General features: G+C 42.8%; 1 protein-coding gene across 1 annotated transcript; it reads right to left on the bottom strand.

Moving 5' to 3' along the window:
- Positions 1-756: 756 nt before the first annotated feature.
- Positions 757-23,887, bottom strand: LOC121465745 (stAR-related lipid transfer protein 7, mitochondrial). Its single transcript, XM_041679126.1, has 8 exons — positions 23,231-23,887; positions 11,996-12,204; positions 11,634-11,683; positions 7,589-7,699; positions 7,428-7,510; positions 6,835-6,934; positions 4,035-4,119; positions 757-2,553 (listed from the first exon to the last, which is right to left on the bottom strand). The coding sequence occupies exons 1-8, from the start codon at positions 23,527-23,529 to the stop codon at positions 2,369-2,371; spliced, it is 1,122 nt and encodes a 373-aa protein (XP_041535060.1). The 5' UTR covers positions 23,530-23,887; the 3' UTR covers positions 757-2,368.

The following is a 23,887-nucleotide window of genomic DNA, read 5'->3' as shown; positions in this document are numbered from 1 at the left end:
TGGGAGTTCGAGGCCAGCCTGGTCTACAAGAGCTAGTTCCAGGACAGGAACCAAAAGCTACGGAGAAACCCTGTCTCGAAAAAACAAAAAAAAAAAAAAAAAGATTTGTATTTGTAACTCATATTGGTTTAATAAAACGCTGACTGACCAGTAGCCAGGCAGGAAGTATAAACAGGGTGACCAGACTAAGAGAATTCTGGGAAAAGGAAAGGCAGAGACACAGTCACCAGCCAGACATAGAGGAAGCAAGATGAGAATGCCTCACTGAGACAAGGTACCAAGCCAAATAGCTAAACATAGACAAGAATTGTGTGTTAATTTAAGTTGTAGGAGCTAGTTAATAATAAGCCTGAGCTAACAGGCCAAACGGTTTATAATTAATATAAGACTCTGTGTGTTTCTTTGGGACTGAATGGCTGTGGGACCAAGTGGGCTACAGATCCGCCTGCCTCTGCACTCTGAGCGTTGGCATTAAAGGCGTGTGCAAGCACCACCCAACTCACTGATTCTCTTAGTGAGACCTTGTTCTTACCTGATCTATGAGTCAGTAGATCAAAATACCAGAGTAGAGACAGATATTTCCAGTTCCCAAGCTGGTCACTTAGGGGCCACAGTCTTTGCAAGGAGGCTAGGCTTTGTATCACTCATTGCCTGCCAAGAAAGAAAAAGGCCCACCAATGTCCTATAACAACTTTGTGATTAGGATGACAAAGAGCCCACCATACACAATTTCCCCACTACATGGTCAAAAGTAAATACTCTTCTGTAGCAATCTTTATTTATTCACACATTTGATAAAAATGTCACAGTTAGGAGCAAACTCATTATGATGACACAGGTAACTGTACAGAGTCAAAGCACTGTTAAGTCAGAACAAGGGCAACCATACTGCTTAATACCCGCACCCGGCATACACACGCACACACACATTCACCTACAGGTACCAAATTCAGATAAAAGGCTTCTGTCAGGTCTTGGGGAGAAGGGAGAAACACTCACTGAAAGACACTGGGACTGCTCAATGCATCTCTTGCCAGCAATCAAGAAGACATGAAACATCGGGGGAATTAGTTGTTTTCTTGGCACAGAAGTGAGTAGGCAACAAGAATTTTAAAAAAAGGGTTAAGTTCACCTTGGGTTTAGTTTCCTTTTTCAACACCACAACAGGGTAGCAAGTAAGAAAAGAAGAGAAATTCAGCTATATAAACTCCAGGGAAAAAAGGGAGGGAGGAAGATTTAAAACTTGATCCCTATTTACCATAAAGAAACCAGCAAGGCCAGGCTCATATCATCTGGTTGTGATCTTATCCAAACTGTGTGTCTTATTTCTATGTCAGTTCTGGAGAGAAATGTTTTAGAGGATCAAGAGAGTCACATAAGCCACATCCCTACCATATTGGTATGGGGCAAGACTTCATCTGCTGGCCCACATGGCACCTTACAGTTTTGAAAATTCTGAGAAAATGGTATAACCACAATCCACTACCTTTAGCACTCCAGGAAGGCCCAGTCAATCTGCAGTGGGAAAATAACGCCCGAACAAATAAGACTATGAAGGAGCTGTGCTCAAATCTGCAACTCCAATTTTGCTACAAAGGTTAAAAAGGAAATCTAGTTACTTTTATGTGAGATGTTTTGTGCGCACTTCCACTGACCCTATCAAAACACTGATGTCATCAATAGAAAGTTATATCTAAAGGGGTTTGTCTCTGGTGCTCCTGGCAAGTGGGCTAAGGTTAGGGCAGAGGCCACAACCCAGCGAGCACAGCCCATGAACACAGAAAGGCCGGTTACAATGAAAACCGCTTTGAGTCAGATGAATCAGCGTCATGGTATTTTGTAGGGGCAAGGATCCCTTGGTACAAACTTCGTGTCTCTAATGATAAAGCAAGGTGAGGAAAGGCACTTAGCTCAGCCAGTGCTCACATCACCATAGGACTGTTACCAAGAGCACTCCTAGTGACCCCTTAGTGAGAACTCAGGGCCAACCAGTTTCCAAGTGACCTACAGAACTGTAGGATATCCAGAGCGCTGCACAACCAATGGTGGCATTTGGAATGTCAGCGATGAAGCTTCTTGGAGGAGGCAGATAGGAGTCATCCCCTTCTGGCCTAAAGTGAGAGATTTGTTCCAGATTAGCTGGACTTCACAACAGCTGGCCTGAAACACGACGACTCCATGATGCCATGGTCCTCTGTTTGGTAAAAAGCAACAGGGCTCCAAATGAAATCTAACTCCAGTTCTAATTCTCTCACACTGACATTTACAGCAGATGTCTTCGAACACGCATGACTTGTCCCTGTCCTGCAGCAGAGTTGAGGGAGCAAGGCAGGGCCAGGAATGCCTGTCTCTCCTCATCCCAAAGGCCTTAAGCATACTCAATCCGAGCCGGGCCACGGCTACCCTCACTCTTCCGTTCGGAGGATGGAGCAGTAGGCTTGGCCTCACTGCTCATTTCCAGAGGCTTAGTAGAGATGTAATCCTTCACTTTGATCTCCATGTTCTTGGCTTTCAGAGTGGCCATATGCAGCTTCTCCAGGAAATCTGGCATGCCTATCAGGACACAGAAGAAGCCGGTCAAGCTGCTGTGATGATGAGTTTTTTTGTCAACCGGACACAAGCTAGAGAGTTCTCTGGGAAGAGGGAGCGAGCCTCAGTTAAGAGGAGAAAATGCCTCTGTAAGACTGGTCTCTTGGAAAGCATGTGGGGGCATTTTCTTAATTAATGATTGAAGTGGGAAGGCCCAGCTCAGTGGGTAGTATCATACCTACCTAGTCAGGTGATCCTAAGTTGTATAAAACAGCTGAGCAAACCAATAAGCAATGCTCCACTTCAGTTGTCTGCCCTAACTTCCTTTCAATGGACATAAGCTAGAAGATGAAATAAATCTTTTCCCTCTCAAGTCATGGAGTTCATTAGCGCAACAGAAAGCAAATTAGGACAGCGAACACACAAGCTAATAACATGTTCAAAATCCGAACTTATTCTCTCTAATGGTAGGCAAACAACGGTTTGAATGAAAACCCTTGAGTGATATCTGCCTCCCAGAACGGCTCCCTGTGCAAACTGAAAGTTACCCAAAACTGATCTTTTCATCAGGCCACTGAATTCCCAAATGCCTCTTCTAGGTGATTAAAATATTACTTAGTGATATAGTAAAAAAACAAAACAACAACAACAAAAACCCTGTCATTTAATTTAGATAAATGAACACATATATATCTAATTTCCCATCCCCCTCTGGAACAACTGGGACATTGAAGTAGGAGGATCTAGAGGTTAAAACCAAGCCAGGTGGTGGTGGTGCATGCTTTTAATCCAAGCACTTGGGAGGATCTCTGTGAGTTTGAGGCCAGCCTGGTCTACAGAGTGAGTTCCAGGATAGTCAGGGCTACACAGAGAAACCCTGTCTCAAAAAACAAAAACAAAACAAAAAGGAATTTAAAGCCAGCCTGGGCTATCCAAGATCTTCTAAAAAACAATACAAAAGAAAAATCAAACCAAAACAATGAAACTCACATGAGAATGCTTCCTAAGACAAGGTATCAGAAGTGAGGGGTATGATTATGGCTACAGCATGCAGCCCTTCTTAGGTAATGGTCATTCCCCTAGGCAACTGTCCCACAACTAAGTCTTCTTGGCCAGATCTCACAGTCTTCAACATTTTGGTTTTATCAGATGTTACCTAGGCTGACCCTGATCCTCCTGCCTCAGCCCCTGTATCCACTACTGAGATTACAAGTGTGTATACCACCAACCTAGCCATTCAACACTACTGAGCAAAAAATCTAAATACATCAGTGCACACATCTATATGTAAGGCACCAAAGTGATGTCTTAAAAACTCTCCTCTGGAACCTCTGTGCTTCTTACCCTTCAAATCCCACTTAGAGGCTATAATGAAATGGGAAGATTGTTCAAATATCCCCAACATGTCTACAAAATCGTTAAGTACCAACCCTCCTGTTGCCATTAAGACAAAAAAACAAATTGTTCAGCTCAGGTTCAGACCCCCTATGCATACCCCTGCTTACCACTGGAAACCATCCAGCTGACACAGTAGCGAGGAAACACTGTCTGTGGATTGTCACTGTAAGTCAGTAAGTAATCAAAGCCATTCTGGAAAAGAAATACAGCAAAGTTGGAGGCACCTGGATCTCTTACAGCAACTCTACATCCAGTACCAGAAATAACCATGACCCAAAACTGCAGTGAAGAGTGCAATACCCTGTGCACAAAAAAAAAAAAAAAAAAAAAAAAAAAAAACTGAGAGTGAAGGCCGGCGGCTGCTTATTCAGAGAAAGGCCCTTGACCATCTTGTTCTTGGTAAATGAAGTTTTCTGTGCCCAAATCATGACAAATATCAAGAGGCCTCTGTGAAAGATGGATTTTCTCCACAGAGGTCTAAACTTACATGTTAAATAGACGGTGCTGAGACCAGCTTCTAGTGAAAACTCCGGCACCAAGTCTCTAACAGTTTGCTGGCCAAAAACACACATTGCTGCATCTTGGTGCTAGAGAACAAAGCCTCAAGACTATTCTGTGTCTTCTTCCTTTATAATCCAGCTGTGTATCCCTACTGCATTACTGCCCTAAACAGCTAGGAGTACACTATTTGCCAAGTCCTGAAGGTCTTTCTAGCAAGTCTTCAACCATGGGAGTAGCCTTGAGGAGCCCAGTACAGATGCCCAAGGTTTACAACTTAAAGATCTCACCTTCCCTTCTCTCTCAGTGCTAATAACTGTTTACAGAACACTATGCAGCGGGAGCTGCCTTAGGTCCTTGCAGCCTATGATGCAGTGCCCTCTTCCAATGCAGAACACTGGTGAGAATGGCTGTGGCTACACGGATCTGAGCAGATGGCTAAACTGCAGTCATAGGACTCAGCTCACATCTCCAGCACCCGTGTAAAAAACTTCATGTGCCTGTAACCAAGTGCTGATTAGTGAGATGGGAGGGTTGGCGGAGACAAGAGGATTGCTGGGACTTGCTTGACAGACATCCTACCAAAAAGCTCTGGGTTCAGTGAAACACCCTGTCTCAAGGGAATAGGAAATAGTGATATGTGATGTCTTTCTCTGGCCTCCCAAGTATGCACACGCACGCGCGCGCACACACACACACACACTACGTGTATATATATATGCCTTAGGGAGTAGGAAGAAGAATGGCTAAATTACCAAAAGATGTACATATTCAATATAATCACCCAAAAACATTATTTATTTACAGAAGTGGAAAAGAAAAACCCTAAAGTTTGTACGGAAGACGGAAACAAAAAACACAAACAGAAAACAGAGTCCCAAATAGCCAAAGCAATCCTGGGTATAAGCAAAGAGCAATGATGGCAGAGTTATCATAGTTTCCAATTTCAAAGCGTACTTCAAAGCCATATTAACAAAACATGGTACTAGCACAAGAAGAGAACAAAAAAGGACTTACTCATAAGACCATGCACTTCTTCAGCCCTCTGAGTTTCAACAAAAATGCCAAGACACAATGGAAAAAAGGTATGCTCTTTGACAAACAGTGCTAGGAAAACTGGATACCCACATGTTCAAGAATGAAACTAATACCTCAGATCTCTTTTTTTTTTTTTTTTTTGAGAAGACACCATTATACTCAGATCTCATCCTACATAAAATTTTATTCAAGCTGGGCATGCTTTCTTTAATCCCAACACTTGGGAGGCAGAGGCAGATCCATCTCTTTGGGTTTGAGGCCAGTCTAGTCTATATAGAAAATTTCAGGACAGCCAGGGTTAGTAGAGAGACATTGTCTAAAAATTGACAGACAGAAAGGTAGACAGATAGAAATTAAAAATACAAGACCTGAAATTTTGAAAATACTAGAGAAAAACAATTCAAGATACTAGCATAACCAAGAACCTTCTCAACAAAACTCCAACAGCTCAGAAAACAGTAATTGACAAAGGAGTTAGGTGTAGTCGTGCACACTCATAATCATGACTCTTGGGAGGCAGAGGCAGGAAAACTGCAAATTAGAGGTCAGCCTGGAGTCCAAGTTCCAAGCCAGCCTGGTCTGGGCTACATAATGAGACTGTCTCAAAATCAAATACAATAATAAAGTCATTTGCTTGTGGCATTTAGAATTCCATAAAATTCAGGATTTATCTATTTGTTTACTTATTTGTTGCGGGAGGTCCTTCCGCTCCTCCAGCCAATAGCCGCTGAGATACCAGCCCATTGGGGCGTGGTCTCTCTCCCTTTAAAAAAGCAGCCACTTCCCTTCCCTTCTCACGCTCTTTCTGCTCCGCTTCAGGCGACTAGACTCCCTTCCTGATTGCGCAGAGGACTGTTATCTGGGCCGATGATCTGTAAGTTTTTTCCCCTTTAAATAAATAACCATTCTATTAATCATAATTCTAAACTGGTGTGGGATTGTTTTTGACTTACGCCTTCGCCTTCACTTATTTATTTTTGGTTTATCAAGACAGGGTTTCTGTCATGGAACTCACATGAGACCAGGCTGGCCTCAAACTCACAGAGATCTGCTGACCTCTGCTTTCCAAGTGCTGGGATTAAAGGCGTGCACCATCACACCCAGCCATAATTAAATTATTTAAAGATTTATTAATTTAAACCTTTATTTTTTGAATTATTTTCTAGCCACCCTTGAAACAATGTGACAGTGAGACCATGGCCCATAATGTACCTAACAAGTTTGCAGGCTGATCCCTTATACCTCTTTCCAGTACACTGCACTCTGACAGCTCACCTCTCCCCAGTTTAGAAAAAGACATTCCTTGGGGGGGGCAGCGGGGAGGGGGAATCAAAGCTACAACACCCATCCCTAATATGCAGTAAAACTCACCTCATCAAATGACTTGTGAGGACGGATAACCATTTGGGATTCATAGGATCTGACCCTGACAAACTCTGGAGACTCTGGCACACTGGGGTGGTCCACAGCACTGTAAGGAGGAAGAGGGGGATTACTGTCTTTGCACTAACCAGTGGTAAGCCAAGGCTAAGAGGGGATGGCCAAGACTCTAAATCACTGACTCAACAAAACCACGCAACTCAACAAAACCACGCAGTCAGTGAGATGACCGAACACAATCCAGGTTGTGAAATTATAATATATAGCTCACAGGCTGTATTTCTAGTTTTACCTTTTAAAATAACCAGCATTAAGAAATTCACAAACCTTCTCAGTACCATGCTTGCCTAGCATGAGTAAGGCTCCAGTTTCTACCCTCAATGCCCACTCCCACCCTCCTGCAAAAGCTTGCAATACTTGTTCAGTTTTCCTGGTAGATCAGCCTATTCCCCAAGCAGGGAGCAGGGATAGACAGGAACCGGCTGCTAGTAAATCTGCAGGGCACTCATGAAGTCAAGCTTAAAGGTGCAGATGGGTGAAGGCAGCTAATGGAACTTAACGAGGGTTCCAGTAGTTATACATACCGCGACACCAAGACCATCACATTGTTTTCCTGATCCACGCTATACCGACGAACATAAACATAATCCCTCGAGTACATTGGGTACTAAAGAAAGGAGGTGGGATGGGATTAGTGTTCTGCATCACAGACTTGAAAGAAATAAAACCAGTTAACAGTACTCACAGGAAAATGTGTTACCCAATGAAGAACCTCAGAACCACTGACGACATCTCTTTCAATCACCTCCAGCTTGATCACAAGTGCATCCCACTTTTTCCTGTACTCTGTGTCCAGCTGCAAAAGGGAAGATCCAAATAGGGATGCACAAGTTTCTCTGGAGGCTGCATCTCTGACTCAAGGACATTATGGAGAAATAGTGATTTAACTCAACAGTGCCAACGTTTGGAGGCATGGCTGTTTATTAGTTGATTCTCTTAAGATTCTTACATACACTGAAGGGGAGCGTGTGTGTGTGTGTGTGTGTGTGTGTGTGTACATATACACATATATGTTCGTGTGCACTTATGCATGTAGGCTGGGTCAATGCTGGCTTTCTTTTCTCACTCTCCAGTTTATTTTTATTTATTTGTTTTGATTTGCGAGACAGAGTTTCTCTGTGTAACCCTGGCTGTCTTGGAACTCAATCTGTAGACCAGACCGGCCTCAAACTCAGAGATCACCTGCTTCTGCCTCCCGAGTGCTGAGATTTATTTTATTAAGACAGGTTCTCTCAAATGGATGGAACTAGAAAACATTATTTTGAGTGAGGTAGCCCAGACACAGAAAGACAATTATCACATGTACTCACTCATAGGTGGTTTTTAAACATAAAGCAAAGAAAGCCAGCCTACAAACCACAATCCCAGAGAACTTAGACAAAATATGGACACTAAGAAAGACTTACATAGATATAATCTACATGAGAAGTATAAAGTAGAAAAAGACAAGATCTCCGGAGTACACTGGGAGCATGGGGACCTTGGGGGAGGATTGAAAGGGGGAGGGGAGAAGAAGAGAGGGGAGCAGAGAAAAATGTAGAGCTCAATAAATATCATGAAAAAAAAAAAAGACAGGTTCTCTCACTGAACCTGAGGCTCAGTGGTTTGACTAGACGGGCTGATTAGCAAATTCTGGGGATCAACTGCCCCTATCTGTCTAGTGCTGGGGTGACTTACAAACACACGCTCCCACTCAGGTTTTACATGAGTGATACAGGAATCTGAACTCATGCTTGATTAGCAAGCATTGTACCCACTGACTCATCCCCCAAAGTCCTGTGAGAGAATTTTTTTTTAACTTTATGTGTGTATGGTGTTTTGCCTACGTGTCTGTCTGTGCACTACAGCATGTTTGCCTGGTGGCCATGTAGGACAGAAGATGGCGTTTTAGATCCCCTGGGACTGGAGTTGCAGACTAGAGTGAGCCACCATGTGGTTGCTGGGAACTTGAGTTGTCCAGAGAAGACAGTGCTCTCAATCACTGAGCTACTTCTCTAGCCCCTTTGCAGGGAGTCTTACATTGCAGCCAGATATCAGCAACATATGCCTATATTATAAGCAGTTCATGAAGTAGAAACAGGAAAATCAAAAGTTCAACGCAACATTGGACTACCTGTCCCAAAAACAAAAAACAAAACAAAACAAAAAAGCCCAAAAGACTGAAGATGCAGCACAGTGGTTAGATTACTTTACTTGTCTAGCAAGTTTTGACAGCCCATGCTCAGTTCCCATTATCATGTATGTGTATGCACACACATAAACAAAAGCTATACAATTGAAATGTCTGTGGAATGGAACTATCAATAACAATGTTTGCCACCTGTTATCATTAGCTTTAATGTCAACTTGACACAGCCTGGAGTCACCTGAGAAGGGGAAGTCAGATAAGACTGGCCTATGGGTGTCTATGGGGGACTGTCTTGACTGTTAATTGACTAAGGGGCACAGCCTACTATGGACAGTATCATTCCCTGGGAAGGAGGTCCTGGACTATGTAATAAAGCTAGCTAAACATGAGCCTGGAAGAGAGCTAATAAATAATATTTTTCCATGGTTCCTGTTTCAAGTTCCTGTCCCAACTTCTCTCAGTTATTGACAATAACCTGTAAGATGAAATAAACCCTTTCTTCCCCTAAGCTGCTTTTGGTCAGGGAGTTTTACCACAGCAACAGAATGAAACTAGAACACTGACCATGTAAGCCTAACAATCTGAATTCAATACACAGAACTCACATAAATGTGGAAGGAGAAAAAGGAGCAAGGACTCTACAGATCTGTCCTCTGGCCTTCCCAAACTGTATTTGTACCCTCACCTCCACAATAACAATTATAAAAGTTAGAAAGAAAAGGAAATATATGAAGAGAACATATCATATGTAAAGATATAATTCTAAATCACTTTAAACAGAAAAAAGTCTTAAAGTATGAACAGATCTCTGATGCATAGAAATTCAGGATGCATTTCTCATCTTTTGGCATTTCAAACGCAGACGTACAGTCTGTATCAAAACAAAGCATAACACTGATGTAAACAGTGCCTAGGTGGGCAAAGCCTTAGTGAGTGTATTGCTGTAGTTCTGTGGATTTAACCCAGAACATATACTGTGCAATGCTCTATTTTCCAAGTATTGTTCTTATTTTTTAAGACAGTCTCATTAAGTTGACCAGGCTGGTCTTGAACTCATTATGTCCCAAGAAGGCTTCAGTCTCCTAAATAGCAAGGATTACAGGCCTATTCCAAAAGGCGTGGCATTAGTAGGTATTATTATAATCAACAAATTAGTTACTAAAAGCTTGGCAAAAATCACAACACAATGATGACAGGGATGTGGGGAAAGAGGAATCCTTCTACATTGTTAGTGGAAATATACACTGGTGCAACCATCATGAAAAATCAATACAAAAGTTTCTCAAAAAAAACCATACGACCCAGCCACACCACTCCTGGGCATATACCTTGCTATAAATGTTTACTGCTGCGTTATTCACAAAAGCAAGGAAATTAAATCAAATTAACAGATAGTGAACATGTGGTACTTATATACAATGGAATTTTATTTAGCCATAGAAAAATGAAATTACAAAACTTTCAGGAAGATGAAAATCTGGAAGTTATATTAAGCAAGGTAACAGACTCAGAAAGACAAATGCCTCTCTCCCCTCTCTCTCTCTCTCTCTCTCTCTCTCTTTCATGCAGATCCTAGCTTTAACATTCACATATGTAGATTTGTGGGTGTGAGTGTATGTATTAGTCATGAAACCAGAAAGGAGTCTAGGAAAAAGGAAAAGCTACTGATGAAAGAGGGAAGATAACAGAACACGAGTGACATCCAAGTTGAAAGGAGTTATTGGGGTAGAAATATAAAAAGGGGGACAGAGGGATATGGGAGAAGAAGACAACCAGCAAAACAAATTATGTTTGTTTCAATGTCATAAGGAAGTCTAACACAGCTGGGAGGTGGTGGTGTACACCTTTAATCCCAGCACTCGGGAGGCTGAGGCAGGTGGATCTCTGTGAGTTCGAGGCCAGCCTGGTCTACAAGAGCTAGTTCCAGGACAGGCTCCAAAGCCACAGAGAAACTCTGTCTCGAAAAACAAAAACAAATACAAACAAACAAAAAAAGAAGCCTAATACTTTGTATACTTATTTTATTTATATGTATATTTTGAGACAGGGTCTCTCCATATAGTCCTTGATGTCCTTGGGCTCTCTATGTAGACCAGACTAGCCTAGAAATCTGCCTCCTGAGCGCTGGGATTAAAAGTACATGCCATCACATTCAAGTGTGATTAATTTTAAAATTAAATTTTTAAAATGGAACTCTCATGAAAGAAAGTTCTATGTTGCTAGCATTTGGTGATTCCATCTTCCTCTCTTCACTTCTGTTTTACTTTTATTATTTTTGAGACAGGATCTCTAATCATGTAGCTCTAGTTGGCTGTCCTGTCATGTAGCCCAGGCTGGCCTTGAACTCACAGAGATCCATCCTCCTCCTGCCTCTGCTTCCCAAGTGCTAGGATTAAAGAAATGTGCCACTACACCCAACTCTTTTATTGTTTTCAATTTGTTTGTTTTACCTCTTGGAACAGGGTCTGACTAGCCTTATATGTGTTACACAACACAGGCTTGCCTCTAACTTCAGCAAATCCCCTGCCTCACCTCTCCAAGTGCTGACATTATAGGTATTCAGGGAGCCAGGAAGCTCCAAATCAGAAAAGAATAAACTCACCTGAACATTGAAGAACTGCCGAGGTGTCACATCTGTGTATGTTCCAAAAACTAGAACAACAAGAGGGAGGAGGGAAAGCTTGTCATGCCCTGTCCCCTAAACTGCATTTTAAGTCCACAGGACTGACAGGTCTCAAAGGCAACATCAAAACCTAAAAATCATCCCAGGAGCAGCAAAGCAAGGCACAGATGACATCTATCAAGGAAGAATATGAAAAGCTTGTTACCTGGGAGAGGAAAATAAACAAGAGTTTGGCAAATTTTCAACAGAGCCAGGCTAGAACAGTTTTGGAAGTACAAGAAACAAAGTGCCGCACGCCTGGGCACCATGGACATACGTCAAAGGCAGCAGACATGGCTCACCTCGGTACTGGTAGAGGTGGGTGCCGGGAATTGGGCGCCGCCACAGCTTGAAGTGTTTCTTGTCCATCACCATTTCCCATGGTTCTTCTTTGTCCTTTGACTTTTCATTCCCTTCTGCTGGGGTCTTTGGTTCAGGAGGGCGATTTTCAACTCCAGAACTCTGGAATACATTTGACATTTCCTCCAACCGTTTCATCTCATTTATGGACCTGGAAAGACAGAAACAGGCACCATGTCCATGAAATGAATGAAGTGTCCAAAGACCTGCAAAATGAGGTGTGGTGGGAAACAGCATATTATCTCAATGAACATAAATAAAATCTGAATTAAGCTTGAATACAAGTCTAAACTTGTAATTAGAATTATTTAACCAGTTCCCATTTCTAAATCTATGAAATGTAGAAAATATTAGTACCTACTTCAAGCTAGTCGTGAAAGCATACAAAAAGTGCACAAGACCCGGCACAGAGCCTTAAATAACTTACAATAAAAATTTTAACATTTATTTGGGTTTTTGTTTGTTTTTAGGTTTTTTTTTTTTTTTTTTTCCGAGAGGCAGGGTTTCTCTGTGTAGCCCTAGCTGTCCTGGAACTCTGTAGACCAGGCTGGCCTTAAACTCATAGAGATCCGCCTACCTCCTTCTCCCAAGTGCTGGGATTAAAGGTATGCGCCACCACCGCCCAGCTATTTGGGGTAGTTTTACTTTGCACGTACACAGTACACGTGTAGGTCCCTTATTCCTGTCACATAACTGCACTTCAAGCCCAGGAGTGACAGGTCTTTAAAGGCAGGTCAGAAACTAGAAATCATGCTGGGGAGTAGCAAAGTGAGACAGAGACAACATTAATCAAGAAGACTGAGAAGCTGAGTCAGCTTCAATGCTAACCATCAAGGTTTTGCCTGCATATATGTCTGTGTGAGGGTGTTAGGTCCCCTGGAACTGGAGTTTCAGGCAGTTATGAGCTACCATGTGGGTGCTGGGAATTGAGCCAGGGTCCTCTGGAAGAGCAGTCAGTGCTCTTAACCACCTCTCCAACCCCACACCTGGCTTTTTAAAAATGTGTGTCTAAGCCGGGCGGTGGTGGCGCACGCCTTTAATCCCAGCACTCGGGAGGCAGAGGCAGGCGGATCTCTGTGAGTTCGGGGACAGCCTGGTCTACAAGAGCTAGTTCCAGGACAGGCTCCAAAGCTACAGAGAAACCCTGTCTTGGGAAAAAAAAAAAAGTGTGTCTAAAGATCAAACCCAAGATGTTAGGCTTGAGCTCAAGGTGCCTGGCCCCACTTGCCTTTTAAAAAACTCAACAATGTTTCATTTTTGAGACAAAATCTTACTGTGTAACAATGGCTGGCCTGAAACTAAGTAAACCAGACTAGCCTTGAACTCAAAAGGTATCTACCAGCCGCTGCTTCCTGAGTGCTAAAGGTGTGTGCCACCACACTTAACCTCAATAATGTTTTATAGATTTGTGTTTTAAAGTTTCTTGCAGCTGGACAGTGGTGGCACAGGCCTTTAATCCCAGCACTCAGGAGGCGGGGGCAGGTGATCTCTGTGAGTTTGAGGCCAGCCTGGTCTACAGAGCTACTTCCAGGACAACCAGGGCTACACAGAGGAACCCTGTCTCAAATACACACACACACACACACACACACACACACACACACACAGAATTTTATTCTTTTTGATGCTGTTGTAAATGGAATTGTTCATTTCATCTTCAGATTGTTCACTGCTTACTGACTGTTTAACCTATACTCTTAGTATAAACAGTTTACTAAGTTTAATAGTTTTTCAAAAATTCCTTGGTATTTCAATCCACAAGGTAATATTTGATGTAGTTTTACTACTTCCTTTCCAGTCTGGGTACCTTTCATCTTTCTCCTCCTAACTTCCCTGGCTATAAGCTCTAGTACACTGTTCAAAGGAGGGAGTGAGGGCAGTAGTTTGTCCTGTTGCTGACCTTAGGGGGAAGGTTTCATTTTCTCAGCATGCTAAGAGCTATTTTTAGATGCCCTTTATATAAACCTGAGGAATTTCCCTTTAATTCCCAATCTGTTGAGTGCTATTTTTTAAAGGTTATGTATTTGGGTGCTTTTGCCTGTATTTTTGTCTGTTTACCATGCCAAGTGCCTAGTACCCTCTGAGGCCAGAAGGCGGCACTAGATTCCCTGGAATGGGAGTTACAGATTACTGTTAGCTATCATGTGGGTGCTGGGACTTGAACCTAGATCTTCTAGAAGAGAAGAGCAGTCAATGCTCTTAACCATTAAGTCATTTCTCCAGCTACTGTAAATATTTTTTGTTTTTTTAATATTTATTTTATTTATTTATTATGTATACAATATTCTGTCTGTGTGTATGCCCGCAGGCCGGAAGAGGGCACCAGACCTCTCTACAGATGGTTGTGAGCCACCATGTGGTTGCCGGGAATTGAACTCAGGACCTCTGGAAGAGCAGGCAATGCTCTTAACCACTGAGCCATCTCTCCAGCCCTGTAAATATTTTTGAATCACAAAATGAGGTTAGAATTAGTCAAATGCTACCTCTATAAGCTTTTTCTCTATTTTTTTTCTTTCCCAGTACTTGGGAGGGAGAGAGAGATCTCTGTAACTTTAAGGCTACTTCACAGAAAAAAAGAAACCTTGTCTCAACATGTGTATATACATATAAAGAAACTTTGTCTCAAGGTATATATACACACACACACGTATTTGTGTAGTCCTCACAGAGGTCTGAAGGGGGCATGGGACCACCTAGAGCAAGTTTCAGGGGGTTGTGAAGTGCCCAAAGTGGATGCTGGGAACTGAATTTGGGACCTCTAGAAGAGCAGCATGTGCTCTTAACCACTGAGCCACCCTCTAGTCCCTTCTTTCTCTTTTTTTGAGATAATCTCACATGGCTCAGGCTAGCCACAATTTGTACCTAAGGATGACCTTAGACTTAACCTTTCTTGTCTCCACTTTCTGAATACTTGGATTACAGGACTGTGCTATCATACTTGGTTAAACAGTGATGGCAACTAAACCTAGGTTTTGTTTTGCACATACTCCCTCTACCAAGTGAGCTATGTCCCAGCTCCTGTATTTTATTCCATTAATGGGCCATATTAAATTAATTTTGTATGCTGTTGGATTCATTCTTTTAGCACTTCCGCACAAAGGCTATAAAATCCTAAAATTGGCAGGGCAGTTGTGGTGCATGCCTTTAATCCCAGCACTCAGGAGGCAGAGGCAAATGGATCTCTGTGATTTTGAGGCCAGCTTGGTCTACAGTGCGAGTTCCAGAACAAGTTCCAAAGTTACACAGAGACACTGTCTCGAAAAACAAACCAAAATAAATAAATAAATAAAATACAATCCTACAATGTGATACAACATAGTATGATTATATAATCCTTGATGATCAATGCTCAGGGATAAAGACGCAGATTAGTATAATACCCAACAAAGCGTGTTTATGGGCACATCTATGGGGGTAAAGAAAATTCACAAAAAGGCACAGAAGAATTTCTATTGTAGTTTTTTCGGGTTATTGATAGTGCTATTTGTTTTATTTTTAAGACAGAATCTCGTTAGACTGGCTTCAAACTCCTGATCTTCCTGCTGCAGCCTTCCAAATGCTGAGTTGCAGGCATGTATCCCTGGCTTTATTTCTTAAATGTTATATATTTAATGTCTTTTATTCTTTAATCTTGTTATATCTGAAACATTTTAAGAAAATGATTTTTTTTTAACATGGTACTCCAAAACTGGTCAAAAGCTCCTGGCTGGGGTAGGATATAGGCCCTAGGGGGAAATCTACTACTTTCAGTTTTGCTAAATGGTAAATATTTATGCTTATATCCACAGAGTAGAACTGTTCTCTCTGTCAGAGGTCAGAGAAGCTTCTTTTTATAGTGGGTGGCAGCTAATGCAGAGACTCAAAGTGCTGAAAAAACTCAGTCTTAAATGAGACATCTGTATCACAAGTGTAAGAAACATTAGATACTAATTTTTTCCTCATCTTCCCCTCCTACATGCAAATGTTTTGATCCTTCCCCACCCAGTACACAGGGCTCCTGTTTCATTCCAAGAACCCAGTATCCTGGCTCAGTGATCCCCACCCCCTCAGAGCAATGACTTCTTTCTCCTTGGATCAGTAAACCCTTTTCCATCCCATATTTGCCAAACTGGAAAGACTGTGAGGTTGAACCCCAGTTAATGTAATGGGAGAAAAGATAAAGTTGCCAATTGTGTTAGAATACAAGAACCAAGCACACTTCCTGCTCTTCTGCTTTGATGAGCAGTGCCCCCCCCCCCTTTTGGTTTGTTTGTTTTTTGAGACAGGGTTTCTCTCTGTGTGTACCTTTGTCCTGTCCTGGAACTCATTCTGTAGACCAGGCTGGCTTCGATCCACCACCTGCTTCTGCCTCTTCAGTGGGGATTAAAGATGTGCACCACCACTGCCTGGCTATCAGTCCACCTTCTTGATGAAGAGTAAAATTTTGCTTTGTTGAGACACTTAATTAAGAGTGGTGATCTCTTTCTTTGCCACTCCTGACTTATTTCTAAAACAAAGCTCGAAAGTTAAGAAATGCTATTTTCAACACGATGTGGCTGCTCTACTCATGAACGTACAACAGCTGTGGTAACCTGCAGAAGATCAAGCCAGGCAACATTCCAGTATGGACAGGTGGGAGTTCATGAAGCCCCAACCCTAGCTAAGGAGCTAGTGGCAGGCTGTTTATGGCTGCTGAGGGAGAGGGAGTCATTGTCTTCTAGTTGCTCAAGCTCTGATGAATGGTCTCACAATCACATCCATGCAAGCAGTACTAACTAGACTTAGTGGGTCAAGGGGAAAAAGTGGTATCCTAGTAGGTTCTAGAGGCAACAGGACAGCAAAGGTAGGAACAGATATGATCAAGATACAATGTATACATACATGTTTGAAGTTGTCAAAAAATAGACAAAACATGGCTTGTATCTTATAAACAACTTTAAATAGTAAACAGGAAAGAAAACCTGCTGGTTGACTGCAAATAATAGGGTGCAATTCAAGACTGAGGCCAGCCATGGGTGTAGCCTAACACGCCTGACCTGCATTACAGCACTTGGGAGGCAGTCAGAAGGAAAGTTTGAGGCCGCTTCAACTGTTTGAATTACACAGTAAGTTTGAGTTACATAAGATCCTGTCTCAAAAAACAAAACGAAACAAAAAAAAAAAATAGGGTAATAGTGTTTATGTAGTGTATACAAGTCCTGGGTTTGAGCCCCAGCATTGAACAACAAAAGACTAGGAAAACAGCAATTACTAACATACTGAAATAAGGGTAACTCCTACAGAGTTAATGACATGAATTTTCTTTTATTCTCTACAGAAACAAATCACAGTATACTATAATAATCTATCTTTATTTCTGCCGCCTTTGCTAAAAATTGAATCTCTTTTGTTCCAACTCCTAGTATCTCTATGGTAAGTGTAAATAGCCAACAAATATTTGTTGAATAAACTGAGTATATGAAAATACAGTAGACCTCAGTAATTCAAATTCTTACAGTAAAACATTACATTAATATGCTGCTTTCAAAGCTAAAAACACACCAGGAGCAATGTCACATGTTTGTAATCTCAACATTAAGGAAACTGAGGTAGAAGGATTATGATCAAGGTCATCTTAGACCATAGGCCAACCAGGGCTACATTCGATGCTTTTTAAAAAATGAAAAAAAGGAAGATTCAAACTTAAATTATTGGCAATGCAAGACTAAATTTTTGGGCAATTTAGCAGTCCTTGAGAGCAGTCTGTAGTTCTAGCTCTAAATCCAAATGACTGTGTGATATTATAAGATTTCATTTTACCTGTAAAGTGAAGACATCTTTTCTTTTTATCGTTTGGTTTTGTTTTCAAAGACAGGGTTTCTCTGTGTAGCCCTGGTTGTCCTGGAACTAACTCTGTAGACCTGGCCTCGAACTCACAGATCCACCTGCCTCTGCCTAAAGGCTGGGATTAAAAAGGGATGCGCCACCACGACCACCCAGCAAGACATCTTTTATTTTTTTTTTTTTTTTTTGATTTTTCGAGACAAGGTTTCTATGTGGTTTTGGAGCCTGTCCTGGAACTAGCTCTTGACATCTTTTATTTTGAAGGTTCTCATTAACTCTAGAATTCCAAATTACGAGAATTTTTTTAAACTTTAGACTTAGGTAACAAGATTTATATTGAGCCAGGCATGGTGGTGTTCAAGTTTAATCCCAACACTAGGGAGGCAGAGGCAGGTGTATCTCTGAGTTCAAGGCAGCCCTCAGAATGAATTCCTGGACAGCTGGGGCTATACACAGAAACCCTATCTGGGGTGTGGGGTAGTCTCATCATTTTTTTGGAAAGTTTATAATTAGAAGTTGCAAAATGTAATGCAAGGCTATCCCTGCAAAGGTGTAAGTATAGGAATATGGTCTGCATCTTACTAATGCAGGCAGTTAGATCTTGCAGAAGAGATCAAGAGCACAATCACAGCACCGCTTGCCTAGAGAACAATTCCAGGCCTGACTTGGAAAGAAGTAAGGGCATTGTTCTTGACACTAAAGCATTCTTCTGAGACAGGGTCTCTCTATGGAACCTTGGTGTCCTGGAACTTGCAATGTATTTAGTCTTGCATTGCCAATAATTTAAGTTTGAATCTTTCTTTTTTTCATTTTTTAAAAAGCATCGAATGTAGCCCTGGTTGACCTATGGTTCCAGAGTGCTGGGATTAAAAAGGCATGTTCTTTAGAAATGCATTCTTAAATATCAAGCTCCATTCCTGAAGGAGAGAAGCATAAATCTGTTTCCCCTGGTAAACAACAGGGACTAAGGCCGGTGATACAGCTCAGGGTGAGTGGTGATGGTGACACCTTTTTAATCCCAGCACTCAGAGACAGAGGCAGTTGTCACTGAGTTTGAGGCCAGGTCTACAGCAAGTTCCAGGACAATCAGAGCTATTCTTGTCCAACAAACACACACATACACGTAAGGCCCTGAGTCACTCCCCAGCACCTCACAAAACACATATATACTGGCACATATCTGTAATCGCGGCACTCAGGAGGTATCAACAGAAGAATATGATGTCCAAGGCTATCCTTACGCACAAAGTGAGTTCAAAGCCAGCTAGGCTACAGAATCCAGTATACATGCACTCTTGGAAAAGCACAGTACGAAAGATGGAGGAAGACTTGACCATTACTGCCCTGCAAGGTTTCAACTGACAAAACACACAAGAGGGACAAACAGTATCATAGATAGCATGTGGAGAAAGGAAACACCTCTTTCCTATGTATCTAATCTTGTTGGGACAGGATAAGTGTCTAAACCCATCTAAGAAGACCTAATAAGAGAGAAAAGGGCAGAAGAGATTATTCCTGAAATAGTAACAAATCTGCAGATTACATTAGTACAAGGATCAAGGAGAGAGTCTACTTTCCTCTCTCCAAAACATTTGAGAAAGGGAAGCTGTGACGACTAAGGAAATCCAAGACACAATGGAACAGAGTAAGCTCACCAACACGTGATTCAGTCAGAGCACTGGTCTTACCACAAACCAGGGACCCAGGCTCCAGAATAATTCTGGTAGGGCCACCCCCGCAAGTAGGGATTTCAACACAACTGCTTCACCTAACAAAATCTCCTGAAATTCCACACTACTGTCGAGATTTAGAGACTTTTGGCTCTACATAGTGGCACATGCCTTTAATTCCAAGGTTTGGGAGTCAGGTTGATCTCTATGACTTCAAGGATAGCCTGGTATACATAGTGAGCTCTAGGACAGCCAGCGTTACATAGCGAGACCATGTCTAGAGACAAACACACAAATAAAAAAGCAAACAAAACAGAAATAGGGATTTTCAGTTACTACTAATTTGAAACAGATCTTGAAATAAGACATAAAATAGTTTATGGCACTTTTTAAAAAGCAGCTAATTAATGGTAAAATAACAGATAAATTCAACAACTCTCAAGTCCCTTCTATGTCGTTTTATTGACCTAAGCGCTTTATCTATAAAATGCACCAAAGTGACTATGGTCATTAAGTTCCTTTAAACCAGAAGGGTTTTCACTAGCTAATAACACGCTAAAAAGTTTAATTAATTCTAAATGCCCAAAAAGACAGAAATGGATAAATCATCAATTTTTCTTGTGAAAATTTACTAACACTAATTTCTCATTAACCAGAATTACTCAAACTTTTAGAGTAGTGATCTGTAACTTTTTTTAGTTAATGGAACATTTCCTCCTAAGTTTTTCTATTTCCTAACATCCTTCCTCTTTCTGTTTCTGTAACTTAAAAAAAAAAGTGAAAAAGAAAAACTGCTGTATTTTTCCATGAGATTTGTCCTAGTCTGACAGAACACAGGTTAGCACCAGTAACAGTCCACAAACTTATTTTACTTAAGAAGCCAACTGGATGAAAATATTAAAAAGTATTTAGAGAACTGACTTCAGTACCAAAGAGATGGCTCAGGGGGTAGGGCACTTGCCCCTACACCTGAAGACCTGAGTTTGATCCCAGGGTCCCACATAACAGAAGAAACAACTCCCACAAATTATTCTTTGACCTCCACACAAAGGCTGTAGTGTTTAATAGCAACACACCCCATACACGCTAATACATACATGTAATAGAAATATAAAAAGAGAAAGATCTACTTCTTTTGCTTATTTTGTTTCGAGACAAGGTTTCTCTGTAGTTTTGGTGCCTGTCCTGGAACTAGCTCTTGTAGACCAGGCTGGCCTCAAACTCACAGATCCGCCTGTGTCTGTGTCTCTGCCTCCCAGCATTGCCTGGCTTGAATCATTGCTACATCAGCTATAGAAATCATTTTGTTAGTATGTCCCCTACCCCCATGTGTGACAGACAGGATCTTATTCTATAGCCTAGGCTGTCCCGAAACTCACATTATAGCCTATACTGGCCTCAAACTAGGAACAGTCCTCCTCAGGCTAAATTCAAAAGGTTAAATAAGATTACTAAGATTGGATTTGGTAAGATGTTTTCTTTCTTTTTTTTTCTTTTGAGAAAGGGTCTCTATGTAGCTCTGGGTGTCCATGATGAACCTCACTATGTAGATCAGGCTGGCCTCAAACTAACATCTCCTACTTACTGCTTCTGTCTCCCAAACACTGGGGGTTAAAGGTATGTGCCACCATACCCAACCTCTAAGAGGTTCTTAAGCACCAAAAGGCTAGGAAGCGAGGCTATTCTTTCCTCATTAAACAAATCAAATCACGTAAGAGAAAGCACAGGCTGCAGCTCCAGGTGTGACGACAGTCAATAAGAGACAAGTGTAGTGGCACACACCTGCAACCCCAGCCCTGCGAAGGCTGGGGCAGAAGAACTAAAGTTCAAGGCTGTTAAGCGAAAAGTGTCCAGATCCCACCTCAAAAAACTGAGGGGCAGAGGCAGGCAGATCTGTGAGTTCGAGACCAGCCTGGTCTACAAGAGCTAGTTCCAGGACAGGCTCCAAAACCACAGAGAAACCCTGTCTCGAGAAAACAAAAAACAACAACAACAAAAAAACACTGAGGGGGCGGGGCACAAATTACTAAGTAGAAAAGAATATTAAGAATTACCAAAATAGCTATCATGCTTTCATTCTTTAACGTGTTTATACATAGACTCGTTTGTAATTATGACTTAAGTCCTCTTTGGAGATGGGTGGTGGTGTTGCAGCCTTTAATCCCCCTCAGGAACCTGGTCTACAGAGTGAGTTCTAAAACAGCCAGAGCTACACTGAGAAATTCTGTTTCAAAAAAAACAAAACAAAGTCACCTTTTTTGTCTGCAGCCATACTACCCTGAACACACTCAACTATTATAAAAGCCATCTTTCTTGCTAGGAACACAGTCCCAGTTCTTTTTTTTCTTTTCTTTTTTTTTTTTTTGGGTTTTTCGAGACAGGGTTTCTCTGTGGCTTTGGAGCCTGTCCTGGAACTAGCTCTGTAGACCAGGCTGGTCTCGAACTCACAGATCCGCCTGCCTCTGCCTCCCAAGTGCTGGGATTAAAGGCGTGTGCCACCATCGCCCGGCCACAGTCCCAGTTCTTAAGAGAGACTAGCATTTGTTCTCAATTCAGGATTGCACAAATCACTGGTTGACATTTGAGTATTATATATCCCAAATAGGTCACACTATAAACTTTACTGTTCTGTTCTCATTTTTAACGTAGCAAAAACAGTAAAACAGGTTCTCTCCCTGTTTAAGAAATATTTGGAAGAAACAGACTCTCGGGTGTGTGGGGGGTAAACACGGGACGTCGGACGACAGGCCTTGGACAGTGGTGGCGCACGCCTTTAATCCCAGCACTCAGGAGGCAGAGGCAGGAGAATCTCTGTGAGTTCGAGGCCAGCCTGGTCTACAAGAGCTAGTTCCAGGACAGACTCTAAAACTACAGAGAAACCCTGTCTCGAGAAACCAAAAAAAAAAAAAAAAAAAGTGAGGGGCAGGTGAGGGCACAAAATGAGAGTATCTGTTTAAAGGGAATATAGAAACAACCTAAAGCAGAAACATTTACCTTTTAAGGTTATCTGGGAATGATAAAGTCAGAACTACAGACTAACAAAAATAAATGCCAATAAGCTTTTCCACAGACAAAGCCTAATGTCACAGTATTCGAAGAATTCCAAAGCTGCAAAAATGTAACCTAACTCTTACACGTTAGAATGTCCGAGGCACTGTTTTGTGCCAACAGGCAAACACCTCCCAGCTTCTTAAATGTGCCAAGACACAAGTCACAGTGACAGAGGCTGGCCGCGCAAAGCCCGAGTCCCATCTGGATTGCAGTCATTTTATAAATGGCAAGATGTATCACACACACACACTGACACACACACACACACACACACACCCTTGGGCTTATTTTAAAGCCCGATTTCAATGTGCGCTTTTTTTGGGGGGTATGCTGATTACCAGAAAAACAGCCTCTATACCTTAGATATCTAATTTGGTTTTGGAATATTTCTTTAGTGCCATACTACCCATTAGAAGCGCCCCCCCCCACGCCCCCGCTTCCAGTTATTTTTAACCTGACAAATGGAATTAACAGGCAAGAGGCAATAATTTTAGCGTGGTGCTAAAACGGGTTCAGTCTGTTGCATCGTCACTCAAAAGACCACCGGGCAAACGAGGCACTGACGACAGGGCAGGACCCGAGGTGCCCACCAACCTCTCCCCAGGCCCACCCCTCTCGACCGAACAGGGTCGCCGCTGCAGACAAGAGGCTCACCTCTGCAACTCCTCCTCCTGGATCCTCTCCTCGTCCCACACGAAGACACCGGCGAGCGCCGCCATCAAGGCAGAGGCATGGCCGGGAGGGCCGCGCAGCCGGCGCCAGAGGCGTCCGAGCAGGACGCAGCGCGAGCTCTCCGAATACAGGCGACCGTAGAGCTGCGCGATCTGCTGAGCTCGCCGCACGCGCAGGCCCGTCACGAAGCGACACTGATTGGCCAGCACGGCCAGCAGGCCCCCGCCCCGCGCGCCCGCCAGCCAGGCGGCCAGGGTGGCCGGGGGCCTCCGCGGGAACATCTCGGCCTCTGCGGGTCCCCGCGCCTGCCGCTGGGGCCCCCCGGGAGACGAAGGGCCGGGGAGCCGGGCCGCCCGCTTACTTCCCTTAACTGGCCGACCCCGAGGCGGCCTCACGCTCCCGAGGCCAGGAGCCAACCCTCATGCCTCTCTGCAGAAGCCGCTGAGGTAGCACGGATTCGGAGGAGAGCGCCGCTGCACGAGGCCTCCTCGCTCCTGGCGACCCGCTAGTCTGCGTGTGCGGAAGCTCCCGGGTCCCCGCATCCGGTGCGCGGGAAGGAGAGAGGTGGGCGCCCCGGGCCGCAGCAGCAGAGGTCCCGAGCGCCCGTGTCCGCCCCTCGCGCTGAGCGCGCGCAACCCA

Source organism: Microtus oregoni, unplaced genomic scaffold, assembly GCF_018167655.1.
Source record: "Microtus oregoni isolate MIOR12 unplaced genomic scaffold, Mior012 000031F_ref0000149, whole genome shotgun sequence".
Classification (NCBI taxonomy): domain Eukaryota; kingdom Metazoa; phylum Chordata; class Mammalia; order Rodentia; family Cricetidae; genus Microtus; species Microtus oregoni.
Note: the sequence above shows the minus strand (reverse complement) of the source record. Positions and strands in the feature narration are given on the sequence as shown.